The sequence below is a fragment of the Phyllobates terribilis genome, unplaced genomic scaffold, assembly GCF_046119375.1.
Source record: "Phyllobates terribilis strain yellow unplaced genomic scaffold, ASM4611937v1 Scaffold_213__1_contigs__length_3403324, whole genome shotgun sequence".
Lineage (NCBI taxonomy): Eukaryota > Metazoa > Chordata > Amphibia > Anura > Dendrobatidae > Phyllobates > Phyllobates terribilis.
The window spans coordinates 884,725-911,256 of record NW_027362973.1 but is presented as its reverse complement, the minus strand read 5'-3'; the positions used below and the strand labels follow the sequence as shown (position 1 = coordinate 911,256).

The window sequence follows — 26,532 nt, the reverse complement described above, 5'->3', positions numbered from 1 at the left end:
ATCTGATGACAGGATCCCTTTAAAAAGGAATATTCAAAGATTAAATTGATTTACTAACTAGAAAAAAACCTATGTGAAAAAATGCAGGTAAATGGGAGAAGAAAACAGCTAAAAAATATTTAACACTATTGGTAAGGTTAAGTTCATGATATGTATGATTACAGGCATACACTAAAAAGTACTGAAAAGGACTTACTTTTGATACATATCTGTGAAAAATTCAAAATGCAGAACACGGATCAACTGGCTTAAATTACAGTTTTTCAGACTTGATAGATAAGAATGCTTCAAAGTCTGATGTTGCCTTTCTAGACCATTGTTGGTATTGATTCCAAATTGTTGTGTCCCAGTACGATACACATGTGCCCATTTCTTGTAAGAAAAAAAAAATCATGTTAGAGCATACTGATACGGCAAAGCAGCCCTATAAAGTAACAATTAAAAATAAAAAAATGGTGTTATGAAGACAGATTTTACTTACAAGATATAGATAACATACAGCTTGTTATGCCAAGCAAGCCTTTAACCCTGCTCTGCATATTGTAAAAACTATGTTTCTTTGTACTTGATGCAAAAAATATATGTTGTTTTGAGTAAAAATTTACTTGCCTGTGATTAGGTAGTATTTTCAATCAGATTTGAAATATTGGATATTAATATAATCATAATGACCCATAAAATAAATCTATAGTATCAATAAATCTAAAATCAAAAGATATTTGTTGGTTTACCTTTATATCCGGTAGCCATTTATGTGAGAACCACATTCTCAACATCTTATTTCTCTTCCAGACATTGCTAGATGTTAGAGTAGCCAAGGCTGTATCATGTTCTTCTCTTGAAGAAGCAAGAGCTATGCCCGGAAGCAAGGCCAGAACTTCTTTTTTATTTTCATGAACACCATGCACTTTTTGGTTAACCCATTCTGTCCAAGCTTTCTCCCGATGAAAGTCACACAACTTTATGTCAGCATCTAAACATAATATTTTAAAGAAAGTTACAAATTAACTAAACTATTACTTGTATCTAATATTTAAAGGGGCTGTCCTCTACTCAGCCAACCCCTTCTCAGTTTCTAAATTTACCCACAACAAAATAATACCTACATAATTTCTGGCACTGTTCCAGAGGTCAGCAATGGCTCTCCCAGTGCTTGCATGACATCCAATGTGTTCAATTAGCAACCGCTTCACTCACCCCTCCTAAGAAATCAGAAACCTGAAGTAACAGCAGTGGACACTGGATATGTCACACAATACCTCCCTGCAAGCAATGTTACAAGAGCTCCAGGAGAGACAGTGCTGAAACGGTCTCCAAGTAGTGGATAACCGTTCTAACCTATGCATGACCAAAAAAGGTCCAGAGCACCACAATAATGAAGATTTGCTTAAAAATGTGTGGGCCAGTACCCAACATTTCATTTCAAAATATCTATTTTTAAACCATTATCAATGTAACTACCTTTACTCTAAACTAACAAAACACTTATACTTATCTAGCTAACCCCCCCTTTTTTGGGGTTGAGGAGGGGGGGGGGTGGCGGCGAGGGGAGAGAGGGAATTCCTTCACTTTGTCTTGTCAAAGAACAGGATGTCACAGGAGACCAGGGTTGCAATTACATTTCTTCATCATCCCTCACCTGTACTGGAACACAATGCTATCAGGAGGAGGGGCTGCAGTTATTTACTATAGGAGTCTTGACTCTCAGCCGTCACAAGACATCCTGGATAGTGATGAGTGAACTTTGCTCGAACGTGTTTGCCCATTTCAGATTCGGCAAGAACATGGCCGATTCAGTTTGGGTTGGTCAGACAAGACCAATTTCCAAAAAAGTCAGCGAACAAAGGTTTGCTCAGTGAGTGATCGGATTAAAAAAAGCATTACTGCGTTTAAGTGATGCTTTTCTTCTACCTTCTGACTGTGTAGGATAACGGGTAGGATAGCGGGTGGGATGTGTTTGCATGTGTTTGTTGAGAGGAGGGGTGTGGGAACAGTAGTGTCAGACTATTTTTTTTCTCTTGCACGGCATTTTCTGTGTGCATGTTGCAGGTCAGCCGCCAATCAGGGCGAATAAAACATCCATAAGTTGAAGACACAAGGGCTTGTGTCATTTTATGGCTGTTTCTTTAGATACCAAAATCACGTCTGTAGGGATATAAGAAGCAGACATTTGCAGTCGCCACCATTTTCAGTGTTACTGGTTAGACACATTGCTGCTGCACTCCGTACAGCTCCATCCGCGTTACACAATTAGATAGCTAGTACTCCATCGCTTTTTAGCATTTTGTGCCGAGAACAAGTGTAATTCCTAAACCTGTGTGTGTTGCCAAAGCTGCGGTTTTTTTTGCATTCAGGAAGCGATTGCCATATCCATCAGTTTCCCCTAAAAAGGTTGAATTTGGCCTCAAACAAGTGCTTACCAAATCTGTGTGCAGAAAAGCCGAGTGGGAAATCCTGAGTAGGGATGGGTGAACTTGTGGTTTTTACCTGGGTTCGTGACTGGGGTTGCAGTGTTAAAGCAAGTTAATGGCTAATAATCAGGCTGATTATACTTACCATGTCCGCGTTATCCCGTTCAGCTGTGCCGCGACGCTGTGTCAATTCCAGGGAGAATAGTCACGTGACTTGCCACAGCCAATTACATACACCAAGATGATAAGGTGCGGCCTGGAAGTGACGGAGCGATGCGTCACACCAGGAAGAGAGAATGCGCACCCGGTAAGTATATTAACATTATTAACTATTGGCTTACTTTATCGCCGCAACCCCGGTCACGAACCCAAACAGTTTGCCCATCCCTAATCCGGAGGTCGTGGTGGAAAGGGGAAGGGGAAAAAGTTTATTGTAAAGGGGAACTAGTCTTGGTGTTGGAGGTGTATGTGGGGGTAGGTGCTACTGGTAATATTACTGAAAGCAGTAGTAACCAAACATTGGCTTATCGTCGTATCCCAAGCGAAGTGACAACTTCTGTTACTGGATGGCCTACTCCAGTCTCTGTTTGCCAGCAGCAGAGAAATACGAGTTGTGGATGAGGCCCAGAAAGAGCTTTTGCTACAGTTAATGGAAACCACTGCATCAAGTGGCCTGTCCTGTTCCTCCACCCCATCATCAAACAGTACAGTCCTCAGAGGTGGCGCCCCAATTACCCATGTGTCACACTCACAAGTCTCCAACCGCACAAATGACTGGGGAAACACAGATGACGGCTTCTGCTGAGATGTTCACACATTATATTCCATGGGCATCAGAGGTCTGCTCCAAACATACTCCAGAGGAGGAAAGCATCTGAACCGATGCCCAAAATCTTTTGCAATCTTTCTCTGGAGATAGAGGAAATTAGGTTCTAGCAGAAATCAAAACCCTGGTTGCCAGACGTTAACCCCCCGGGGTAGAGTTGATGGCGATGATGAGAGTCAGATACCTGAGGAAAACCCGCACTGTACGTTCAGAGCAGCAAGTGTAGGAGGGCGACTCATGGCGAGGAGTTGGACAACAGAGCGGATGATGAGGTTTTAGATCTGACTTGGAATGAGCCCAGAGTAACGCAGCTGACCAGCTCAGCAGAGGAGGAAAAAAGACAGATTTTGGTAAGAACTTACCTGTAAAATCCTTTTCAGCGAAGGAAGGAAGAGGGACACAGATCCATTACTAGTGGGTAGGCGGAGCTCCACAGGATAGTTCACCTCAGATTAGAAAAAAGTGACGACCGGCCCCTCCAGCTTAGACTCCTCCTACTCCCATGTCCTTCAGTCCGTACACAAGCTAAGGAAGAGCAGACAACACCAGCGGAACAACACAACCCCCTCCGAAAATTCAGAAATGCGAGAGAACAGGTTATGCATATAACAGAAAAAACACACAGTCCCAGGCACTACTCACTGGACCTGACAACTGCGATGAGCTGGCAATGCTGGAACAGAGCCCTAGATCGCCGACCCCAGCCCAGATGACCGCCATCAGAGAGGAGTCGCGCCGCATCTGGAAAACAATAATACACTTCTGCCATGGGAGGGTGCTGTGTCTCCCTTCCTTCCTTCGCTGAAAAGGATTTTACAGGTAAGGTCTTACCAAAATCCGTCTTTCAGCAGCAGAAGGGAAGGAAGGGAGACACAGATCCATTACTAGGGGGACGTCCCAAAGCAGTCCAGAACTCAAGGGTGGGAAACCGTGGCAGAATCGCCAACACCCCAACAACTTAGGCAAGCGCGCAACAAGAGCCGAAAACGAGATAAAGAGATAACCTAAAACCGCCGCCTGCAGGACCCTCCGTCCCAAGGCCGCATCGGCGGAAGCACTCACGTCCACTTTATCAAATTTAGTAAAAGTGTGAACGGAGCGCCAGGTAGCCGCCCGGCAGAGCTGCGCTGCCGAGGCCCCCTGACGAAAAGCCCACGACGAACCAACAGCTCTCGTGGAATGAGCTCGAACCTTAACCAGACAAGGCTCGCCCTTGAGCTGGTACGCCTCCAGGATAGCCGAACGTATCCACCGAGCTATAGTATCCTTGGAAGCCCGCACACCACGCCGACGACCAGCAGGAATCACAAAAAGAGTGTCCGACTTCCGAAACCCTTGCGTGATTGTAAGATAGAACTTCAACGTCCGCACCAAATCCAACGCGTGCAAGGCCCGCTCCTTTGGACTCTTCGGTTTCGGACAGAGGGAGGGCAACACAATGTCCTGATTGACGTGGAAACGCGACACCACTTTAGGCAGAAAATCGCAATGGGTACGAAGCACCACGTGATCTGAGTGGAACTCCAGAAAAGGGGGCGAGCAAGACAGTGCCGCCAACTCAGAAACCCTTCTCAAAGAGGTGACCTCCACCAGGAAGGCCACCTTCCAAGAAAGCAAGTAAAGCGTAGCTGAATCCATAGGCTCAAACGGTCCATGCTGAAGAGCCCCCAAGACTAGATTGAGCCGCCAAGGAGCCACAAACGCCCTCCGAGGCGGAAACTGACGTGCAACCCCACGAAAAAACGAATGCACATCCCTGCGCGAGGCAATAGCCTTCCGAAAAAGCACGGATAGTGCAAATACCTGACCCCGCAAGGTACCAACCGCCAGACCCTTGGCCAAACCACATTGCAGAAAAGCCAAGACGTTGGGAATGGAAAAAACCCTCGGGTTCCTTGACGATCCAGAACACCACGAATAGAAGGCCTCCCAAGTTCTGTGATAAATGCTAGTCGTAGCTGGACCTCTGGCCGCCCGCAAGGTGGCAATGACCTCGGCCGAAAACCCCCGACGGGTCAAGATCTCGGTCTCAAGTGCCACGCCGTCAAACGAAGTGACTTCAGGTCCGGATGGCGAATGGGCCCTTGGGTTAACAGGTCCGGGCGAAGAGGCAGTGGAAACGGAGGCGCCGCCAGAAGAGACCAGCATTAAATACCACGCCCTCCGCGGCCAATCCGGCGCCACCAAAATCGCCAAAATTCGTTCGAGTTTGATCTGCCGGATCACCAGAGGAAGCAAGGATACCGGCGGAAACATGTAGATCAGCTCGAAATGGTCCCACGGGGCTACTAGAGTATCTACCGCCACAGCCTCCGGGTCCCTGTACCTGGACGTGAACGTCGGAATCCTGGCGTTCAGCCTGGATGCCATCAAGTCCACTTGGGGAGTCCCCCAGCGGGAGCACAGCAGTGCAAAAACTTCCGGATGAAGACTCCATTCTCCGGGATCCACCTGCTCGCGACTGAGGAAGTCCGCCGTGATATTCAGCACTCCTGGGATGTGAATCGCGGAGATGGCTGGAACCCTGGACTCTGCCCATACCAGGATCCGAGAGACCTCCATCATGAGTCTGGAACTCCTCGTCCCTCCCTGATGGTTGATATACGCGACAGCTGTCGCATTGTCCGTCTGAATCCGGACCGGCAGACCGCTCAAAGGGACTGTCCAATGTCGGAGGCAGAGAAATATTGCTCTCAACTCCAGGATGTTGATAGGCAGAGACGACTCCTCTGACGACCAGACCCCCTGAACCCAGAGATCGTTCCAAACCCCCCCCAGCCAGTCAGGCTGGCATCGGTGGTAATGACCGACCACCGTGGGAGGAGGAAGGATTTCCCCAGGGATAAAGCCTCCGGACGTAACCACCATCCAAGAGACTCTCGCACCCTGCGGGAGATACCGACAGCGATCCAGCGAAGCCGCCAATCGATCCCAACGGGTCAGAATAAGATTTTGGAGACCCCAGGAATGAAATTGTGCAAACGGTACCGCTTCCATTGCCGCCACCATCAGACCCAGAAGGCGCATACACTTCCGAAGGGACATTGCCATCGCCAACCTCATAGCCTGGACATTGTGACGAAGGTTCGCTTGTTTGTCCGGAGGCAGGGACACCACTGCCCATACCGTGTCGAAAAGCATCCCCAAGAACAGGATTGACTGCGACGACTCCAATGACGACTTCTTCCAATTGACCAGCCACCCGAAGTCCTCCAGGTGCTGAAGGGAGAGATCGCGAGCTGTCACCGCCACCTCCGCTGTGGGCGACACAATTAACAGGTCGTCCAGGTAGGGGAGAATCGTAACTCCTTGCCTTCGATGGAGCGCCATGAGCGGCGCCAGAATCTTTATAAAAACCCTGGGCGCCGAGGCCAACCCGAATGGTAGGGCCACAAACTGGTAATGGGCCTGACCTATGGCGAAACGCAGGAAGCACTGGTGAGCCCTGCCGATAGGGACATGCAAATAGGCGTTGCGGATGTCGATTGACACCAAGAAATAGTACTGTGACAGGGCCGCCACGACAGAGCGAAGAGACTCCATACGGAATTTCCGGGTACGAACATGAAAATTCAATTCTTTGAGGTCCAGAATGGGGCGAAACTTGTCCTCCTTTTTGGGGACCACAAAAAGGTTGGAGTAAAACCCCCTTCCCCGGTCCTCCGGCGGAACCGGAACCACCACACCCTGCTGCAGAAGAGAGTCGACCTCCCGCAGCAGTCAGCTTGGGCTTGGACGGGATGTGAGACTGACGAAACCTGTCCGGGGGTCGAGAATGAAACTATGAAATAGCCTGCCGACATAACCCGCGTCACCCAGGTGTCCGATACGTGGGACGCCCAAACCGACCCAAATTGTAGCAGATGACCTCCCACCCGAGAGCCCTCGAGTGGGTTCCTGGCGTCAGTCCGCCTTAGCGTGCTTTTTGTCAACCTCCCGTTTGTCCTGACGGAAATGTTTCCAGGGTGTACTGTATTTCTGGGTTGTCTTTCTGGAAGACGAGGGACGACCCGATCTCCAAGAGGGCTGACCGAACCGTCCCCTGGGCCGAAAGTACCGACAACCACTACCGGCACTTGACTTGCCAGATGTAGAAGCCGCTGCTTTCCGCTGCGGCAAAGCCGTATCCTTGTCCTTGGCCATCAGCTCCGTGAGGTCCGAACCAAAAAGCTGACCGCCCTTGTACGTCAGACTCCACAAACCTTGTTTGGATACTGCGTCTCCAGTCCACTGTTTAAGCCACAGTGCTCTCCTGACTGTGATGGCCGAGGATTGAGCCCTGGACAGAACCGAAGTAGTATCCCGCACTGCGTCCCTGCCATATCGGGCCGCCTCTTCCAACAGCTGGAAGAGCCTTTCCACCTCAGACAGCGGAGTCCCATCTTGCCACGCCGTCCGCAGCTGATCCAACCACCGCAGAGAAGCCTCACCAGCCCACATGGCCCCCAAGGCCGCTCGGAATCCATGACCCGCGGCCTCGTAGATGGACTTCGCCGCTAACTCTGTCCTTCTGTCCAAAGGTTCCTGTAGACTCGCCTTCCCTTTAAACAGGAAGCAAAGAAGATTTGCTCAGCTGAGACAATGGTACGTCCACTTCAGGAGAGGGAACCCAATTAGCGATAGTCTCCGTGGAGCAGGGATACGGGGCATCAAAAAACCGCATCTCCTGGAAGCGTTTATCCGGACACAGGAGTTCCTTCTCCACCGCCTCGTTAAGTTCATCGTGCGCCGGCAGCGTCGAACGAGCCCGACGCGACTCCTGATACAGCCGGGCCGACTTGCCAGGGAGCCTCGTCACCTCTTCAGACAGCTGTAACGCCTCCCGCATAGCCCCAATAAAAGAGTCCACGCGGCCCGAAAGAGAAGCAGAGCGACCCTGCCGATCCTCTTCATCAGAATCTGAGATCTCACCAGCAGAGTTTGTCGGTGATTCCGAAGCCTCCGACACTGCGCGGAGGAGACAGCGCCACCACAGGCCTGTGGCGCTTCTTGCCTCGTGACGTCGGTTGGGACTTAGCTGATACCCAATGACCCAGGAGGTCAGATAGACTGTCAATGGAGCGTGTGAGCGCCTCCACTTTAACATCACTGAGACCCACGACCAGTGTCGAACCTGATGCCGTCGAAGACCCCGGCGCATCAGATACGCGTGACCGATCCTGAAGCGGACCGGGGGAGAGGTCCGCGCCCCCTAGTCCCTGATACGACATGCCCCCACACAGTTGCGAGCGTCGCAGATAAGGCGGTAATAACCCCTTACAATGGGTACAGTAACCGAGGATGTGTGATTCCGCTACCACAGCCTGTTCCTACACAGAAAATCACCAAGCACTGAAGGGTTAAAGCTCCTCCTTAGAGGGAGAAGAGCTACCCCAGCTGCCTGCAGAGCAAAAGTTAACCTAACAGACTAGGGTGATTCACCCTCTGATCCCAGAAGCATGCACATCCAGAAAGGGTTAACTGCCCTGATGAGGCCAGACCCCGTTCAGAAGGGGTTAGCGCTGCTGACCACGCAATACACCTTTGACTTAAAAGGACAGAGATGTGCGAGTCCCAGAGCCTCCTCAGCAGAGGTAGCAGCGCCGGATATAGCACACCCTGTCTGCCTTAACAGGCCAGCAGTAAGGTGCTCTGCGCTGCAATAGTGAGAAAAAGGAATCTTCTGCCTTAAAAGGCAGAAGTGACTCACCAGCTGGCCGCGGTGACTGCTCTTCCCGGTGTCTGGTGGTGTAGAGAGCAGGGAGCAGGAGGCGCTGCACGAAGTATGGACGCCTTCAGAAGGACCCGGAAGAAGAAGGGGCTGGGTCAGCTCCAGCGCACGCTTCCTGCCTGAGACTAAGATGACAGGCAGCAGAGAGGCGCGAAGCCACGCCCCACGCCGCATACTAACGGAGTCCGCGGCTCCTCCGTCCCTGCTCCCCTGCTAGCAGAGAGTTACACAAACGCCGTATGCAGCGGTGATATCCTTCCTGCAAGGACAAAACAGCAGTCACCACTTGTAACAGTGGCTGCCGCCGCAGCCGCTGAAGCACTCAGACCTTGAGAGCACTTACCCAGCTGAGCGCCACAGGGACCCCCAGGGATATGTGGCGCCGTGGCCCTTTGCTCCCCCCCACGGCGGAGCGTGCAGGGACCCCACAGAAGCGGTGTGCGTCTCCGCCAGGGAGAGCCCTGTATCCCCCGGGGCCGGCAGGCTTCTGCGGGGACCTCCTTAGGGGGTACGCAGATCTGCCAGGGGAGGGTCAGGGGTCCCAGCAGCGCCGAGACCCCCTGAGACCTCTAGACCACGGGGGGTCCAGGTCTCCGGAAATGATAAAAGAAATTTTTTTTCTGAGGAGCTGCCAAGGCAGCGACTATCCTCTGCGACCTCAAATTTTAGACTGAAGGACATGGGAGTAGGAGGAGCCTAAGCTGAAGGGGCCGGTCATCACTTTTTTCTAATCTGAGGTGAACTATCCTGTGGGGCTCCGCCTACCCACTAGTAATGGATCTGTGTCTCCCTTCCTTCCCTTCTGCTGCTGAAAAGGAGGTTAGGTAGTGTGTCACCCTGGCCTGGATGCCACAAGTGTAATTAAAGCTGTGTCTGAGAGCAAGGGGGAGGTTCTCTAGTCAGGGGAACATTAGCATGCAATGCCTCCTGTCTCAGGCCAGTAGGGAGAGCTGGCTGCCCCTATAAAAGCTGGTACTGGGGGCAGGGTTAGGGAGAACTTGATGGCCTGTCTCAGCACTGAGACTTGTCCCAGAGCAGAGCAGGGACAGACAGTTGCACTGCACCTAAGAGGAAGTGTGGCAGGAGGAGAGCCACAAGCCAGAGACAAGAGGCGAAGCAAGCCTGTCTTGGCAGATAAGAGACTGACTTTACCAGACTTTGGTGTCTGAGGCTGGGAGGATTCTACATCCTCCAGCAGAGAACCAGTCCGCAAGGGACTGTATATTCCTTGGCCTAAGAAGCCTGGAGGCCCTGCCACAACCGAAGGGACCAGTAAAGCCGTACAAGGCTGGGAGCAGAAAGGAACCCACGTCGCAGGCCATACAGGCGAGAATACACGGAAAGCTCGGAAGCGTGGGCTGTTACCCTATAACGAGGAGATAGCCAGAAGGAGCGCAGAAAGCACGGTAGGCCTACAACCTCACCCTGACCAGGGCCAATTTCCCCGTTGCTCTCAGACATCCAGGTCCCCTCCTAGCTGGGACTGTTTATGGGTCAGTTTACCTATTTTAGTAAAGACCCTGGACTGCAACTTGTTGTCTGTGTGCTCCTTGCTCCTCCAGCACTATCGGCACCGGGACTCTCACTACCATTGCTCCCACCATCCATTATACTGCCCTGGGGCCGCACTCTTCCCGTGGGGAGTCACACCATCCCAGCTGCATATATCATCAGCCCCAGCGGTCTGCCCTGCAGCGGCGGTTCCTAATGACCGCAAATCCACGGGTGGCGTAGTCGGACATTATCAGCAGAACGTAGCAGACTACCATTGGCCTGACCACCCTGAGCCACGGAACCGGGTTGCCACTACTACTCCCATCGTTCCCCCTATTGCCCGGATCCGAGTGCCCCAAGGCCCAGGGGGCGAGTCAGTAGCATGTTCCCACAGAGACTGAGGGCTGCAAGCCCGACAAGCGCTGCATCCTCAGCCACAACTGTTTCTCTGGACTGATTACAGACACCGAGCACACCACTTGTTTGTAAACCCACCAGAACATCTCAGCCTGCACCTCCTTCACAGTGCAGCAGTTTGTCGGGTACATCCTAATCCACCCTCTGTCAGTACAGCAGCCAGCCCTCAGTCCCGCAGGTGTGGTCATTGAAAAGATTATTTTATTCAACACATCCCGTTTGAAGTTGACCATCTCCCATTTGTTGGCCACGGAAATGCTGGTGGATATAGATGGTTGCTGCAAGCTGATGGCCGTTGCAGACACCTATTATCAGTTTCCCAATCGCCACTACTTTTCAAAGAAAGCTGTGCCTGCGATACATTAGCATGTCGCAGACATTACTTGTACCTTGAGAAACACTGACAGGGTGCATATCACTACTGACACCTGGACGAGCAAATATGGCCAGGGGCGTTACATCTCCCTCACTGGCCACTGGGTGACTCTGGTGGCTGCGAGGCCAGGCGGGGGATGGGGCTACTCCAAGTCTTGTGGATTTCAAGACTTGGGACAAACTTCTGCCTGCACCTCTTCATCCAATGCTTCTGCCTCATCCAACTCCTCTAGGGCCTCCAGCTGCACCCTCGACTTCTTCCTTAATGTTGTAACAGTTCAACTCCCCCCTTCCCCCCAACTCTGTACTGCACTGCCAGGGCTCTCCGCCATTAGGCAGTGTTTAAATTAAAATGCCTTGGAGATGCAAGTCACACAGCTGAAGAGTTGTAGACAGCTATGCAAGCCGAGTTTGACCAATGGATGTCTTTGCTAAACCTGGAGCCAGGGAAGGCAGTGTGCAAACCTGGTGGTGGCTCTACACTCGTGCCTTGCTCACATCCTCAACCTTGTCCAGCAATTCCTACGCCACTATGCCGGCCTGGATGAGCTGCTTCACAAGGCACGGTCGCTGTGTGCTCACTTCCGCCATTCTCACCCCACGGCTCATCTACTAGCATCGCTACAGAGGTCTTTTGGACAACCGGTTAACCGTTTCATATGCAATATGCCAACACAGTGCAATTCCACTCTGCACATGTTGCAGCGACTGTGGCAGCAGCGACAAGCCCTGGCATAGTAAAGATGCGTATAGTGACTCAAAGCAAGCTGAATGTGGTGCAAATGAATGTTCCAGAGTGGGCACAGAACAAGGACCTCTGCACCCTCCTTCACAGTTTCGAAATGGCTACCAAGATGGTTAGCACTGACGATGCAGTCATCAACATCACTGTTCCACTCATCTACATGCTGGAGAAAACTTGGAAAAATCTACAGGATGAGGTGGTGGTACCACAGGAAGAGGAGGAGCAAGAATAGGAGGACGTGGAAAGGGGATGAAGATCTCAAAAGGTCCGGACTCTAGTCACACAGCCAGGTGGCATGTCAAGGTGGAGTAGAGCGACAGAGGAGCTAATGGTACCAGACAAACTGGTGGTGAAGATGCAGGAGCTGAGGAACAAATGGAGGAAGATGAGGATGAAGAGGTGTTGGGCACAGAACAGTCAGGAGATAAGGAAGAAATGATTTCCCTTTCTGTTGTCCCAGGTTGGCGGGAGAGAACGGAGGAAGCAAGTGGAAATGTTCTCTCTCCGCAACACAAGGACTTGAGCCTCATGTACACAGACACATGAGCGCCTTCTTGCTGCACTATCTGCAATATGATGCCCGTATTGTTAGGATTTGAATTAACGACAAATAATGGCTTGCGACACTGTTGGATCCGCGGTTCAACAGTAAGTTTAGACAGATACTTCCTGCCCTGGACAGGGACGCATGCTGGAGTAGCCAAAAAAAAAAAAAAAAGCTGCTTGTATACAATCTTAGGACTGATTTTCCCCAACACAGTACTGAGGGACACCGTACGCATGACAAATCTACACTAACAAACCGGGGGGACGTTGAGTCGTCAACATACATTGCTTCTGCTAATGTTTGTGTCAGCAATTTCTTGGAAACGTTTCACCAATTTTTTCAACCAGCCTATCCACCAGTATAAATGAGTACAATTTTGACACGTAGTGAACGATTGGAGAGGATGGTGCAGGAGTATCTAGAGTTCAATATCCATGCCATTGGCAGGAAGGGAGAAGTTGGACCCTTTTGCATTTTGGGCTTCAAAAAAATGGAAGAATGTCCTGAGCTTGCCAGTCATGCCTTGGAGGTTTTGTCATGTCCGGCAGCAAGCATTTTTTCAGAACATGTCTTCAGCGCTGCTGGCGACATCCTGACGGATAAGCACATCCGACTGTCCCCTGAAAGTGTAGACCACCTAACTTTCATCAAGATGAAGTCATAGATCTCCAAGGACTTTTCCACCCCAGTAGTGGACTGCTCTGAGTAGACAATTTACTTTTCAGTATGCTGCATTGATATTGCCATTCTCCAAATTTTATTGTGGGCCACTTGATGCCATTTTGGTGGTACCTGGCCCTAATTTTTTGAAATGTGGAGACTCGTTTTGGGGGTTTCCTTGTCTGTTTCCTGTATTTAGCAGGGCTGAGCACCATGCCTACATCTGAAGCTTGAAATACTGGGCCAGGCCTTTTCCATGCATGCATAATGATGAAAATTTTAACTCTGGAAAATAGATGGCACTTTTCCTTGTGTCTGTCCCAAATTTGAGCTGTGTTTGGCAGCTTTTGTGCCCATTATAATGTGTTTTGTAGACCCTTGATTTTGCCTCCTTTTGTTTTCAATGGGATTCAGAAGCTCGGCGAACTGTTCATCGAATAGTGCAAGTTCGACGAACCGAATTAGAGTGTCACGCGTGGAGCAATTCACGTGGACTGCGGAGCAGACAACATGTGACATCGAGCTTCCAAAGGCTCGCCCATCTCTAGTCCTGCATCTTGGGTGAAGGAAGGTGTCAGAGGTGAGAACAGCACCAACAATCTGCTTCTGTCACCACCCTCAAATGAAGTCAAAAGGAGCGTAGATAAAAGCAATCAGTGACACTAGAAACATCCTGTGATAATAGTTTGTTTGAGGGTGGTGATAGAACCTGTGGACTAGTGCTGATGTCACTGACTTGTATGTCTGGTCCCTGAAGAAGTAATGTTTCACAGTTAGAAGCTATAAAAACAAAAGATGGCACAGTACTGGCCTCTCCCGCAGCTTCTATCAACATGGATCCTGGATGTCCTCAGATACAATAAACTACATAAAGTAACTGCAGCCCTGCCTCCTGTTCCATTAGTGATGGATGTTGCTGAAAAGTGAGTGCATCCACACGCATCTTTCAAGGACTGTAACACTCTTCTCAATCCAAATACTACGGGAAGCAAAAAAAAATATTTATATAAAAATGTAGGGATTAGAGTGATAAGTGTAAGGTCTTGTGTAAATAATGTTAGTGACAAATGCTTGGGATGTTAAAAGATAACCTTTTATAAAGTTTTTTTTATCTTAAAATTACCTGCAAATACTTGTGCGATGGCATTTATTTCTTCTAAGCAAAAGTCAAGCATGAAACAAGATGGGTTCCAAGTTGGATTCCAGTCCTTAATCATTTTCAAAGCTTCTATGATATATTCAGTCCGTTCCTGTTGAACCACAAAAGCAGCTACCACAGTATAGCACACATTTGTGCGTACACAAAGAAAATATAAAGGTAGTGCATATCTTGTTGTCCTGTAAGTGGCATCAAGCAGTGTAATACTATTACCATAGGTTGAAAGGAGTCTTTTTTGCCAGTGTCTTTGATAGCACAAAAGAAATTTTTGCTCATCTTGGTCTTCCCCCTTTACAGAATGAGGACGACAATAAATGCTGGCTCTATTATCTTCTTGTTGCCACTTAGAAACCAAATCCAATACCTTGCTTTGGTCAAACACAGAGGTAGTGGTCCCTTTAGAAGTTCGACCCATTATATTTGTGATGTCCTTCAACGTGGGATAATATCTTCGTCTTGAGGATTGTGGAAGATCAAGCCCTGTGAAGAGCTCTTGAACGACAAAATGCTCCACGAGTTTTTTGATATCTCTTTTTTTACGAATACCACTCTGGTAAAGCTCCAAAATTTTGTCCACAACTCTTGGGTCGATTTTTTCACGGATATTAGCTACCTAAAAAATAATTACAACATTTTTTTTATCAGTCATATAAAAAACAAACTTTATATCGAATCCAGAATTAAAGTAAACACAACAAAATCTCATATTAACTTACATACAGATGGAAGATATGGATCAGATGGTTATCATCTGATTTAAGCTAGCTAGAAAGTGTCAGATAGGTTACTGAGCAGTCAGAGATGGTTGGGTCTGACTACTCACAAATCCACAGCCTGGGGTGTGATATGGTGGACAAACTCCAAGTGAAATTCATTATCTGTATTTGTAGAGGTAAGAATTCCGCGGTGTCATGCTCCATGTTTTTTTGTGTGCTGCTTTAACCTTGAAATGCCATTGTTAGGACTGTGTATCCTGTCTTACTGCAAAGAAACCCTTTTTATTTTTTATTGTTTGGGGATCACTTTATGGTGCTTTAATAAAGCAAACTGGACATTTTAAGTCGCTTCACGTGCCTACCTCAACCGCCACAATAATATAATATATACAGTACTAACAATTGAACCCTTCTACGCCCGGGTGGCGAGCATTTTTATTGGTATATGGTCTCCCATGCTGGTATGTGCTGCCCCCCTCCTGTCTCCACCATCCTATCCCGGTATGCGTGGCACCCCTCATCCCCCAATCCCGGTATGCGTGGCCCCCCTCACACCCCAATCCCGGTATGTGTGGCCCCCTCATCCCTTTCACGCTGTACACAAAAAAAAAAAAAAAAAAAACACACTTATATTCACCTTTCTTCCCTGTGCTCCAGCGCTGCAGCGTCCTGTTCTGCCGCAGGCCGGGGGAGGAGTGCGGCACCGGAGCACAGCGCTGTCCGGCGCCATTTTGCTGAACACTGCAAATGTGTCTTCAGTAAAATGGTGCTGGATAGCGCTATGCGCATGCACCAATCCAACACCTCACTCCTGCCCCCGGTCTCCGGCCAGAAGAGAGGCACCGTGGCAACGCTCCTCCCGGTCAGGTAAGTATGTCAGTATGGCGCCAGAGATCGCAGTATGCGTTGTGTCTACGCATACCGCGATCTCCAGTGCCATACACTCCTCTTACCTGTAAAGGGTCCATGCCTGCTTCTGTCTGGAGCCAGACTGAGCGTCATGCATGCGCAGTCAGGATAGAGATAGAGACACATATATACATGTATATTATACACAGTCACACTGTGGCGGTTGAGGTAGGCACGTGAAGCGACTTAAAATGTCCAGTTTGCTTTATTAAAGCACAATAAAGTGATCCATTAAGTGATATGAATTTTTTAGCAAGAGGTAGACTTATGAGGGCCACTTGTGTTGGCACATTATAAGTATGTCCATTTAATATACTTTATTTGGAAGCCAAATAAATCTAAAAGGATAATTATGTGCAATGTAGAAAGAATGACAGATGTAGAATTACATGAAGAACACGGCAGCCAATCACACAGCTCATCCGCTCTAGCACTGTAGATATTGTTTAACACAGGTACTATAGTAAATGGCGACCAAATTGGTGAAAGGGAACCACCCATTAGATAGTTATGAATAATAATCCATATTATGATATAAAAAGTTTTTAAAGACAATATGGACATTTTTTGATAAAGGTGGGTTGAATCGGTGATCTAACCTCCAATTGTCAACATGTTTTGAAACACAATCCATTACCTCTCCAGCTATAGGGTGGTTTCTATGCTCTGACAGTTTTGGAAACTGAACAACATAACAGTGTAAAACTTTGTTGTCTTTTGTAATCTCTTGATTCATTTTTTTAGATGCCATTCTTTTGTGCCAAGCTGTGTTTCTTGTGATCTAAAAAAACAAAAAAAAAAAGAAAAATACATAGATGTAGTTTCCTTTCTCTTGACTATTTTGTGAAACTAAGCCATTTTATAAAAAAGTTAAAAGGAACATTCACATATTAGAAACTAATAGTTGAGGCATCAAGCAGTGCTCAGCATTAAAAAAAAAAAGATAAATGGACTAAAATGTGGCTCAAAATTGTAACTATAAAAAATAAAGCTTTGAGAAAACAAGACACACTCAGCCACAAATATGTCAAATTATAAATGTGGTGCAAGGAATTAATTAAAACACAATGTAAAATTTGTTTATTGGGAGGAGGTTACACATCAACTTTGTTACATACCTGAAAATCCGGATATCTTATGATATGATATACATATATTTTGGCAGGACAATCCATTTTTTTAGTGGCCTGGATTAGCTTTCTACATTTTATGTAACCATGATCACCAGTCTGCAGGAAGAGCATGGAAATTTTACAAAGATTAAAACCAAAATATTTTCAAAGACAAAATATCCAAATTCTCTCATGTGACATTGGGGGAATACATGACCTTTTGTTATTGTTGGTGGCCACTAGGAGGTAAGGCATTCTTCAGGGAGGAGGAAAGGGGGGGGGGGTGAATTCATAATTTTTGGAAAAACCATGATAAATGTTACATAAACTAAAAGCATAAATTTTAAAACCGTACACGGAAGTACCCATATAGGATGTTTATCTAGAGCAGTACATTTTCAGTATGTAATAGATGTAAATAGGCTAATGTGTAGATGCATTATGGGTAACACATGACTTGTAACGCAATTTGACTGCACATCAAACCTGCAGGTCTGTAAATAGCATTAGAAATCATGATGACAGCTTACCTTTAAATAACAAACAGTAATAGTATGCTTATAAATGTCATTACCTTTTTATATATCATCTTCATATTAAGTGGATCCATAATTGATTGTAGTGCAATCTGATGTACTGTGCTGATTGTAGTGTGGTCATCTCAAAGAAACTTTGTAGGAAGAGGGCAGGAAGATGTAGGACAAGCAGATTTGACTGAGTGAATGGTGTTTCCACTGTAATTGAACAGCTTGCCCACCGCACACCAGGTCATAACATGGACGTCAGACATATTGCCATCCGGAACCAGAGACAAAGAAGACTTAACTACGATGCAAGTTCAGATTGTGTGTCTTGTTTATCATTTATAAAGGTTTAATGTTATATATCAAATGTACTGAGTATATGAGGGGTCGGCATGTATTATTCTGGACATGGTGTGTAGTATTTATGAACTTTGAAGTGTACTATGTGGTCAGTATACATTAATAATTCTGTTATCTGTTTATAAAGGTGTAGTTTTAATTTGGAGTCTGATTATCTAAATTGAGTTTATGATCTGGAGCATTTTGCCCTGATTCCATATTTTTGCTGTGGTGTATGTATGTATTAACATTATTCCGGCACAATCTGATGATCATCATGTTTTATTGTTTTTTTCAATTAAAAAAACAACCCGGCTAGCAAGAGTTCAATCATTCTACAAATGTGTGCCATTGATATAGGAGACTAAGCCCACAGATGAAGCGTTGATTAAAACGTCATTTGTTCTAAAGTATGTTGTAGCCATAGTATTGCGGGTGGACAGGTTCGCTCTTGCTCTACAATGTCAAAGCAGGAAGTTGAATGGAAAGTTTGTCTTGTAAGTCGAAAGACTAAGAGGAGCCCAAAACATCTTTATATCAAAATCTGTAGAGACGAATCACATTAAGGAGTTGTCATGTTTCACAGCTAATTTGAGAAAGAAAAAATAAGAATAAAAAAAAAATAATCAAGACAAGATGACACCTGGTACCATTTTTTTTTTTAATTTTGTGATATTAACAATGTGATATTAACAATGTTCATTTTAGAGAGTTGTAGTTAAATACAAAACGCAACCTTGAATTAGTTCAAACAGAGCGTTTGTGCTCCGTTTTTGGTGCAGTTTCTGCATCAAAAAACAGATCATTTTTGGAAAAAAAGCATCAAATGCATCATGCGTCTGTGTTGCTTTTTTGCTCCATTTTATTAATGCTGCACTTTTGCTTTTTCAAAGCAAAAATGCAGTACTAATCCATAAAGGGCAGGGAGGACACAGGCAGACACTTTATTACCTTCCCCAATGTCCGGTGTCCAGCGATGAGTTGTTTCCAGGTTTTGCACAGTAACAGGTCACCTGACAGTCACATGGCCAGGTCCACTGAACGTTTGTCGCGTGGAAAGTGCAGTAAAAAAAAAAAAATAAAATAAAAAAAAAAAAAACATCAAAGGGACTGTGTGAATACCAATCTGTGTTGTTGTTTTTTTTTTTTTTTTTTTTTTTTTTTTTTTATGTATAATGAAGAAAGCGCAGCAGAAAAATGGAGCAGTAATTGACGCTCATTTTGTGGATGCACTTTCTGCGCCACTAATACAGCAGTCAACAACGCTGACGTCTGCACGGCAAATTGAAAATCACATTCACTTTGCTGGCAGACGCAGTGACTGATCCGTTTTTGGTGCAGTTTTCCAAGGAGGAAAAAAAACAAAACAAAACGGATCAAAAAAGATCACTGTGAATGAGACCCAAGAAGAAAAGTGGTGGAATGATAGACATCTTGCTAGTATGTAAATTTGGCAAAAAATGAAACTATCAAAACATCTTGATTTATTTAGTATGGAGTATGAACACCATGTGCAGACATCCCTGCTCTTACAGCCTCAGCTGCCATCACTAAGGTTATTAACAGGAACCTGTCAGGTCGTTTTTACCCCCTAACCTATCACTACCTGTCCCCTGCACCTTCCTAGCACATCCCTAACCATCTTCGTCTGACCTAAAACTGCCCTATATTGGCTGTGAAAAAGGAAGGTGCAGGGACAGGTAGTGATAGGTTAGGGAGTAAAAAACGACCTGACAGGTTCCCTTTAAATGGTCATCTGGGAAGGTTCTGCCACCTGGACCCGGCAGCGACGCGAGAAGACTCCACGGACCCGGCAGCGACGCGAGAAGACTCCACGGACCCGGCAGCGACGCGAGAAGACTCCACGGACCCGGCAGCGACGCGAGAAGACTCCACGGACCCGGCAGCGACGCGAGAAGACTCCACGGACCCGGCAGCGACGCGAGAAGACTCCACGGACCCGGCAGCGACGCGAGAAGACTCCACGGACCCGGCAGCGACGCGAGAAGACTCCACGGACCCGGCAGCGACGCGAGAAGACTCCACGGACCCGGCAGCGACGCGAGAAGACTCCACGGACCCGGCAGTGACGCGAGAAGACTCCACGGACCCGGCAGTGACGCGAGAAGACTCCACGGACCCGGCAGCGACGCGAGAAGACTCCACGGACCCGGCAGCGACGCGAGAAGACTCCACGGACCCGGCAGCGACGCGAGAAGACTCCACGGACCCGGCAGCGACGCAAATATATTTAGGCCACACAGGTTGCTCATACTAGTTTGAGGAACATGAAGCCTGGCTTTGTCATGTGTAAAAAACTGCTCCTGGGAGACTTTGGAAAAATGGCCGCACCACTGCTTACACATGAAAAATAAAGGTAACGCCAAGCTGTTAATTCACCTGAAATGAAGACTAGAGGGGTCTAGCTACCATAGATTATGCCACTGTACCATAATCCACGGAGTAGGACTGGTGTGACTATAAGCGTGGGTAGCTGTGCATGTGATACTCTATACAGAATTAAGCAAAATTAGGCCCATAGGATGTCAGATGGCCTCCTACAGCAGAACATCTCTATACATCATCATTTATCTATCTCTGCACATCTTTTACACAAACCATTCATTTCTTTATCATGTATTTGTTACGTTATGTGTCAGACAGATGTCACACGGATCACATTTGTGTGCGGTGTGTCATCTGTGCTAGTTGCAAAAAAAACTGACTTGTCTCCGTGTGGATCACATGGACACGTGCATGGTTAACAGGGACATGGTCTGTAAAAATATACAGCTATGAAGATCCTCATTGATTTTAATTCGTATGCGTGTGAACGTGTCTCCAGAACTTGTGAAAATGGACACCACACGTACTGGATACATAGACATGTGAAGCAGGACTAAGATGCAGCAGGATGAAGATACGGGAAGGAGTGGTTTCGGTGGAGTTTTGAGTGAGTTGCCTCACAGGCCAGTGCAATGCATGATGGAAATTGTAGTAATAGAAGCAGAAAGTCAGGGGAGGAAGATGTCAATTAACCCCATCAGAGATTTATCAGCAATGAGGATGTATTGTTAGAGCATGATCAAAAGATAATATTGCTAAAATAAAATAATGGAGAGGCACATAATAGCAAGATTTCTGAACAAAAAAAAAAAAGTTATGGTACTGGACAACCTCTAATCTTTGATAACTCCAAAAAAGAAACTGCATCTGGGTAAGGTCTGGTGAGTGTTGTGTCCATTCATCCAGGCCTAGTCATATGCATCTGCACAGTACAGGAGCGCACACAACTGTGGTACAAACACAGCCACCACGTGACAATGCATAGTTCTCAGTGATTTTGGACAGACTGTCAGGGTTCTTCTCGTTCATAGGAAGTTGACTGGCAAATATATGTGTGTAGTGTTTTAAACATTTTTAGTCATTAAAAAAGACATACATCTATAAAATTGTAACACTATATTTACATTTTTATTACATAATCTATTTTAGTACATAAATATAAAATCTAATGAAGACATCTATATCGAAAGTCAAAAAAATTTGTATATATTATACTAAAATATATATAATAAAATGAGAACACACACCTTGGTGCTGCATATTTGCACAGACCATGGATCTAACACTATATTCATGAGCTGTGAATGCTTATGCTAGCGTAATTATGGCCTAACCTCATTTTTGGGTACACCATTTTTTTTTGTATCAGGGTAACTTCTGTGAAGGAAATTAGGTAATGAACTTTGTTCCCTATTCTGAGAACTGAACCTTGGTAATCTGTCTATTAGACTTATTTTGGGAACAATATTGGGCTGTAAATAACGATAAATCCAGCATTGTAGATCCATTAAAATCTAAAAAACTTTAAGCCATGAGCTGAATTACAACAATTCAGTCACAATCCATCAAGCAAAAAAGGATTTAAAAAATCTGATGTTTTGTTGCGGAAAGACATATCTATTTGCATCTGGAACATGCCTCACAGCATGATGCGTGCACTCATGGAAGTGGGGAGCTGACTTCTGTATGTTTTCAGAATTTTGTTGTGGTAGGATATTTAGTTATTGCGCTTGGTTAAGATACAGCTTTTACATACTAAGTTTAGTTCTGAGGCAATAACTATAAAGGAAGTTTGGATTGATACAGTATTTATGTAACAAGGCAGGTACTTGTACTGGAGTTATAGGACAAGATTTGTAATGTCTTATTTCCATGACCGTGTTATGAAACCCGCACACCTATGATGCACAATGTGCAATAATATCTATATAACAGATAGATTTAGGATATTGCTAACTAGGTGCACTCTGAAATTTTAACCAGTATATCATCAGGATTAGTAAAGAGCCAATATAATAAGTTGAACTACTTTATAATACAAATTTAATTGTACCTGTTTTTGATGTGTCGCCTGGACATATCGCTTTTTTTGTGGAAGAGCCAAATCCTTTCCAAGATGGCAGCATAACACTTTTCTTCCAGCAATGCCAAAAGGTACTCCGGTATATTCAAGTAGAGACACATTTTTAACTCGTGGACCGTGCCAATGTATTGAGATTTTAGAAGAAGGTCTAAAAGCTAAAACAATACAAGTTTTAAAACATTTATATGGATAAGTTTGTGAACTTACTGGAAAATCAGTCATTGGGAGACAAGTAACCACGCTCTGCCATCTACAAGGCTGACACTGAGAAATATACTTAAAGAAAAAAAAGAAAAAAACAGCTACTTCTCAAAAGGATACACGTGCCTACTGGCACCAAGTTAATCTGAAAAAGTGAGAAATTTGAAATGGGAACAATTAGGGATGAGTGAACTGGACTTTTATAGTTTGGTGTTAGAAAAGTTTGGGGAAGTCTGTGTTTGGTACTGTGTTCAGAGTTCCGGTGCTTTAAGTATGCAAATCACAGGAGTGGGCATCGCTTGCTGCGGGTACACTCAGTGCGAGCCAATTGCAGTGTTTGATCTGCTGCTTTGAGGGTAAAATAAGAGTGATCGGATGTAGTGTGTACCAAAAAAAAATAAAAAAATTACAAAGCCTTGCCCTCCCTCCCCCCGTGTTTCGCTTATGGCAGGCTTTGTGTGGGCAAAGAGCCGAACGACCCAATCAGTGACTTTCAATGAGGTTCAGGTCAAATTTGGTTGCAGAACAGAACTTTGTAAGGCTGATTTCACATCAGCGTTTTGAGCCTTTTGCAGCAGATCTGGCAGCCTTGCCGCATTACAGGTCACTTGCGGCAAGCCCCATTCATTCCCTATGGGACTTGTGGTCGGGTGCGGCAATTGCAGTTTTGCCAGATACGGCAAATCCGGCACTTGCGGCAAGTTAAAAACAAAAACGCTAGCAGCGTTTTTAATTGCTGCAAGTGCCGGACCCGGCAAAACCGCAAGTCCTATAGGGAATGAATGGGGCTTGCCACAAGTGACCCATTATGCGACAAAGCTGCCAGATCTGCCGTAAAAGGCTCAAAACGCTGATGCGAAAGGTGCGTAAGAAGTCAAGCTGAGCCACCAGAACCTGAACCTCCACAAGTCTGATCAGTAGTAACAATAAAAGAAACAATGGGAACTAGTCACAAAACACATGAAACACCCAAGGAGATATTCTGTTAACACCTCTACGACCTGTGACGTACTGGGTACATACTAGGTTGCCTCCCTCCCTTTTATGCTGGCTCACATCATTCCCTGCACATACTGGCTGATCTGATCAGCTGATATGTGTAGCTAACAGTTGTGGGTGCATAGGAGATAAACCCACACCTCTTAACCCCTTAGATCAAGACGTCAAACAAGGACAGCGCAATCGAAGGCTACATTCACATGCTGCATTTGCGCTGCGTTTTTTTGAGGATCCGCAAAACAGATGTGCTTTTCTAAAAAAAAAAAAACAAAAAAAAAAACACATCACCATTCACACCAGTGCGCTATTCAGGATGTGCTTTTTTTGAGCCCATACTACAATGTGGGCAATGGAAAACACATCCTCAAAAGCGCAAAAATAATTGTTCATTCTTTCTGAGGATCCGCTTTGCAGTGAAAACGCATCCTCAAAAATACGGAGTGTCGGAACGCAAACTTGGAAAATGTCTTGGCTGGGAAAAAAAAATTAAACAGGAGCTGGGATCGGCGGGCGCTGGGCGGGCCCCTGTACATCCGGGTCCCGTCACGCCCCTGCTTTTACTGTTATGTAAGTGGTGGAAAAAAAATGAAGTTTTTAAAGAAAAATAATTACACTTTTGCGCCAATTTCGGTGACCCGTAGCGTTCTCATTTTTCAGGATGAGGGTGATTGCTTATTTTTTGCGGCTTGAGCTGACGCTTCTAACGATACCATTTTTGAGTACATCCGATGTTTTGATCGCCCATTATTGCATTGTATTGCAATGTTGAAGTGACCAAAAAAAAACCCTGGAAGTTTAGGCGTTTTTTTTTCCGCTCCGCAGTTTACAGATCTGATGAATTGATTTTATACTTTGATAGATCGGGCATTTCTGACCAAAATGTGTATTTAATATTTATTTTCAATGGGGCAAAAGGGGGGCATTTGAAATTATTATTTTTTTTCATATCTGTAAAAAAATTTGATTTTTTCTTTGTTACACTGGCCCCTAGGGGACCTCAGCGTTGCAGACTACGATCGCTTCTCTTATGTTCAGATTAGCTACTGCACGTCTGTACACAAGAGAAATGATCCTTTTCTGGCGGCAACGTCACTCAGACTTTGCTGGCAGGAAGCTATTGCAGACAGCATCCGGGGAGATCACAGGACCCCAGTTGGTCGAGGTAACAGCCTATGGGGAACGGTGCGATCCCCGACAGTGATTGCCAACACGATCCAAAGGATTAACAGCACAAATCCGATCGCTGATCAGATCGGTGCTGTTAGCTACACATGTTAGCTGATCAGATCAGCTGAGATGTGGGTGATGATGCCATCTGAGAGCGTGAGGGGGCGGGACATGGCCAAGGACGTATATATACATCCTTGGTTGTGATTGTGTTAAAAACTTTGGTATTTTTACCACCACTTACATAAAGTAAACGTTTGGTATCTACGAACACGTACCGACCTGAGGCATCATACAGTCACATCAGTTTTACCATATAGTGAAGATTGTAGACAGATTTTTATAATAAAAAAAAAAGTTGTGAAATTGACTTTTTTGGGCAATTTAACCGTACTTGGAAATTTAACGTTTTTCTGTACACTATATGGTTAAATAAATGATGTCATTCAAAACTACAACTCGTCCTGCAAGCCCTCATTTGGCTATATTGATGGAAAAATAAAAATAAATAAGTTATGGTTTTTGAAAGAAAGGGAAAAAAAAAAATAAAAAGAAAATAGCAAAGGTGTTTCCACCCACACAACCTAAAAATTAAGTAACTTTACTATGTTTACATAAAATAAAAATATGCAATGTGCATAAATGAACGTCAAACATCATACTAACACAATTCATTTAATAAATTATGTAATTTTAGTTTAAAACACATACCTTCATCTCCAAAGTTTTTTTGTTTTTCTAAAACAATGAAATTTGATGTTGTGCTCTCTTCAAAATCAGTAATAGCTTGTGCTACAGCATCTAAGGATTCAAAGGTCTGTATCACTTGGATTTCTGAAGACTCTCGAAACACCTAGTAAAGTACGGCTAATTAGTCATGGCCAATAGTACAATGTGAACATCAGGCTTTTAATTATGATTGAATATAGATATGTTCTTTCTATATTAAACAAATTTATCCAATTCATTATATATTCTAGGAGTCAGTCGGTCCAGTTTTATACAGACTCCAACTCCACAGCTCTGCACACTGCCAGTGCTTTGTTTTGTTGAGGGGCTTTTAACCTCTTTGTGCTTCCTGTCCCCATTAGGGTGTGGAGACAACCTCCATATGCTGTCATGGAAGGTTCCTAGAAACTGAATTAACGGTAAGAATAATTCTATTTTTGAGGGTTTTAAGCTGCACCAGATTATAAAATGAACCCCAAATTTAAATAAAATATATATTTTTGGGGACTGTCTTATAATCTCAATGTCCATTTTATAGTCAATGTAGCTTACCAAGGAGAGAGGGGGGCGCAATGGAGCGACGTCACAGGAGGCAGGGTCCCTGCTGAAGGAAGTTAGCGGGGGCACAACGCTGCAGGCTCAAGCATGGGGCATGTCGCCGGCATGAGGCGTGCGACATTAATCGCCCACCAGTGGAAGTGACGGGCTTAATGAAAATGGCAGCAGAGAGCAGATAACTCAATCTGTGAGAGCACTGCCTCTGCAGACATTTTCCTTAACACCATTCCTTTGACTGCCTGAAAATCAATGGCACCAACCTCGTGCGCCCGACACCCCCCCCTCCTACCTGCAGCACTGCCCAACGTTGCACTCGCTCACTTCCTTCAGCAGAAACCATGCCTCCTGTGACCCAGATACACCACCCGCTAAGCTATATCTGGATTATAAAATGCACCCCCATTTTTCAAACAAAAAAGTGTCTTATAATCAAAAAAATATGGTATATTTTCTGTGAAGCTTTGAAACACTGCAAAGAAAAAGTAAACCTGGATACAATCGTCAA

The 26,532-nt window shown here is 45.7% G+C and overlaps 1 protein-coding gene and 1 long non-coding RNA gene across 3 annotated transcripts in view; one reads left to right on the top strand and one right to left on the bottom strand.

The window, feature by feature from the left end:
• The window catches only part of LOC141213755 (uncharacterized), a 28,278-nt gene extending 5,797 nt beyond the window's left edge, over window positions 1-22,481 (bottom strand). The window contains exons 1-8 of one of the 2 annotated variants that reach the window (XM_073665360.1): window positions 22,344-22,396; window positions 18,896-18,981; window positions 17,656-18,530; window positions 17,088-17,198; window positions 16,607-16,750; window positions 14,309-14,957; window positions 732-973; window positions 197-372 (exon numbers count right to left, since the gene is read on the bottom strand). In XM_073665360.1, coding sequence (XP_073521461.1) covers window positions 197-372; window positions 732-973; window positions 14,309-14,957; window positions 16,607-16,750; window positions 17,088-17,198; window positions 17,656-17,691 — 1,358 coding nt within the window. In that variant the 5' untranslated portion in view covers window positions 17,692-18,530; window positions 18,896-18,981; window positions 22,344-22,396. Of the gene's footprint in view, window positions 1-196; window positions 373-731; window positions 974-14,308; window positions 14,958-16,606; window positions 16,751-17,087; window positions 17,199-17,655; window positions 18,531-18,895; window positions 18,982-22,343 lie in introns of both variants that reach the window. The other variant, XM_073665361.1, reaches the window with a different exon arrangement.
• Window positions 1-26,221, top strand: part of LOC141213757 (uncharacterized) — a 30,885-nt gene extending 4,664 nt beyond the window's left edge. The window contains exon 3 of the long non-coding RNA XR_012283095.1: window positions 25,832-26,221. This is a non-coding gene — a long non-coding RNA (uncharacterized lncRNA). The remainder of the gene's footprint in view (window positions 1-25,831) is intronic.
• The last annotated feature ends 311 nt before the right edge of the window (window positions 26,222-26,532 follow it).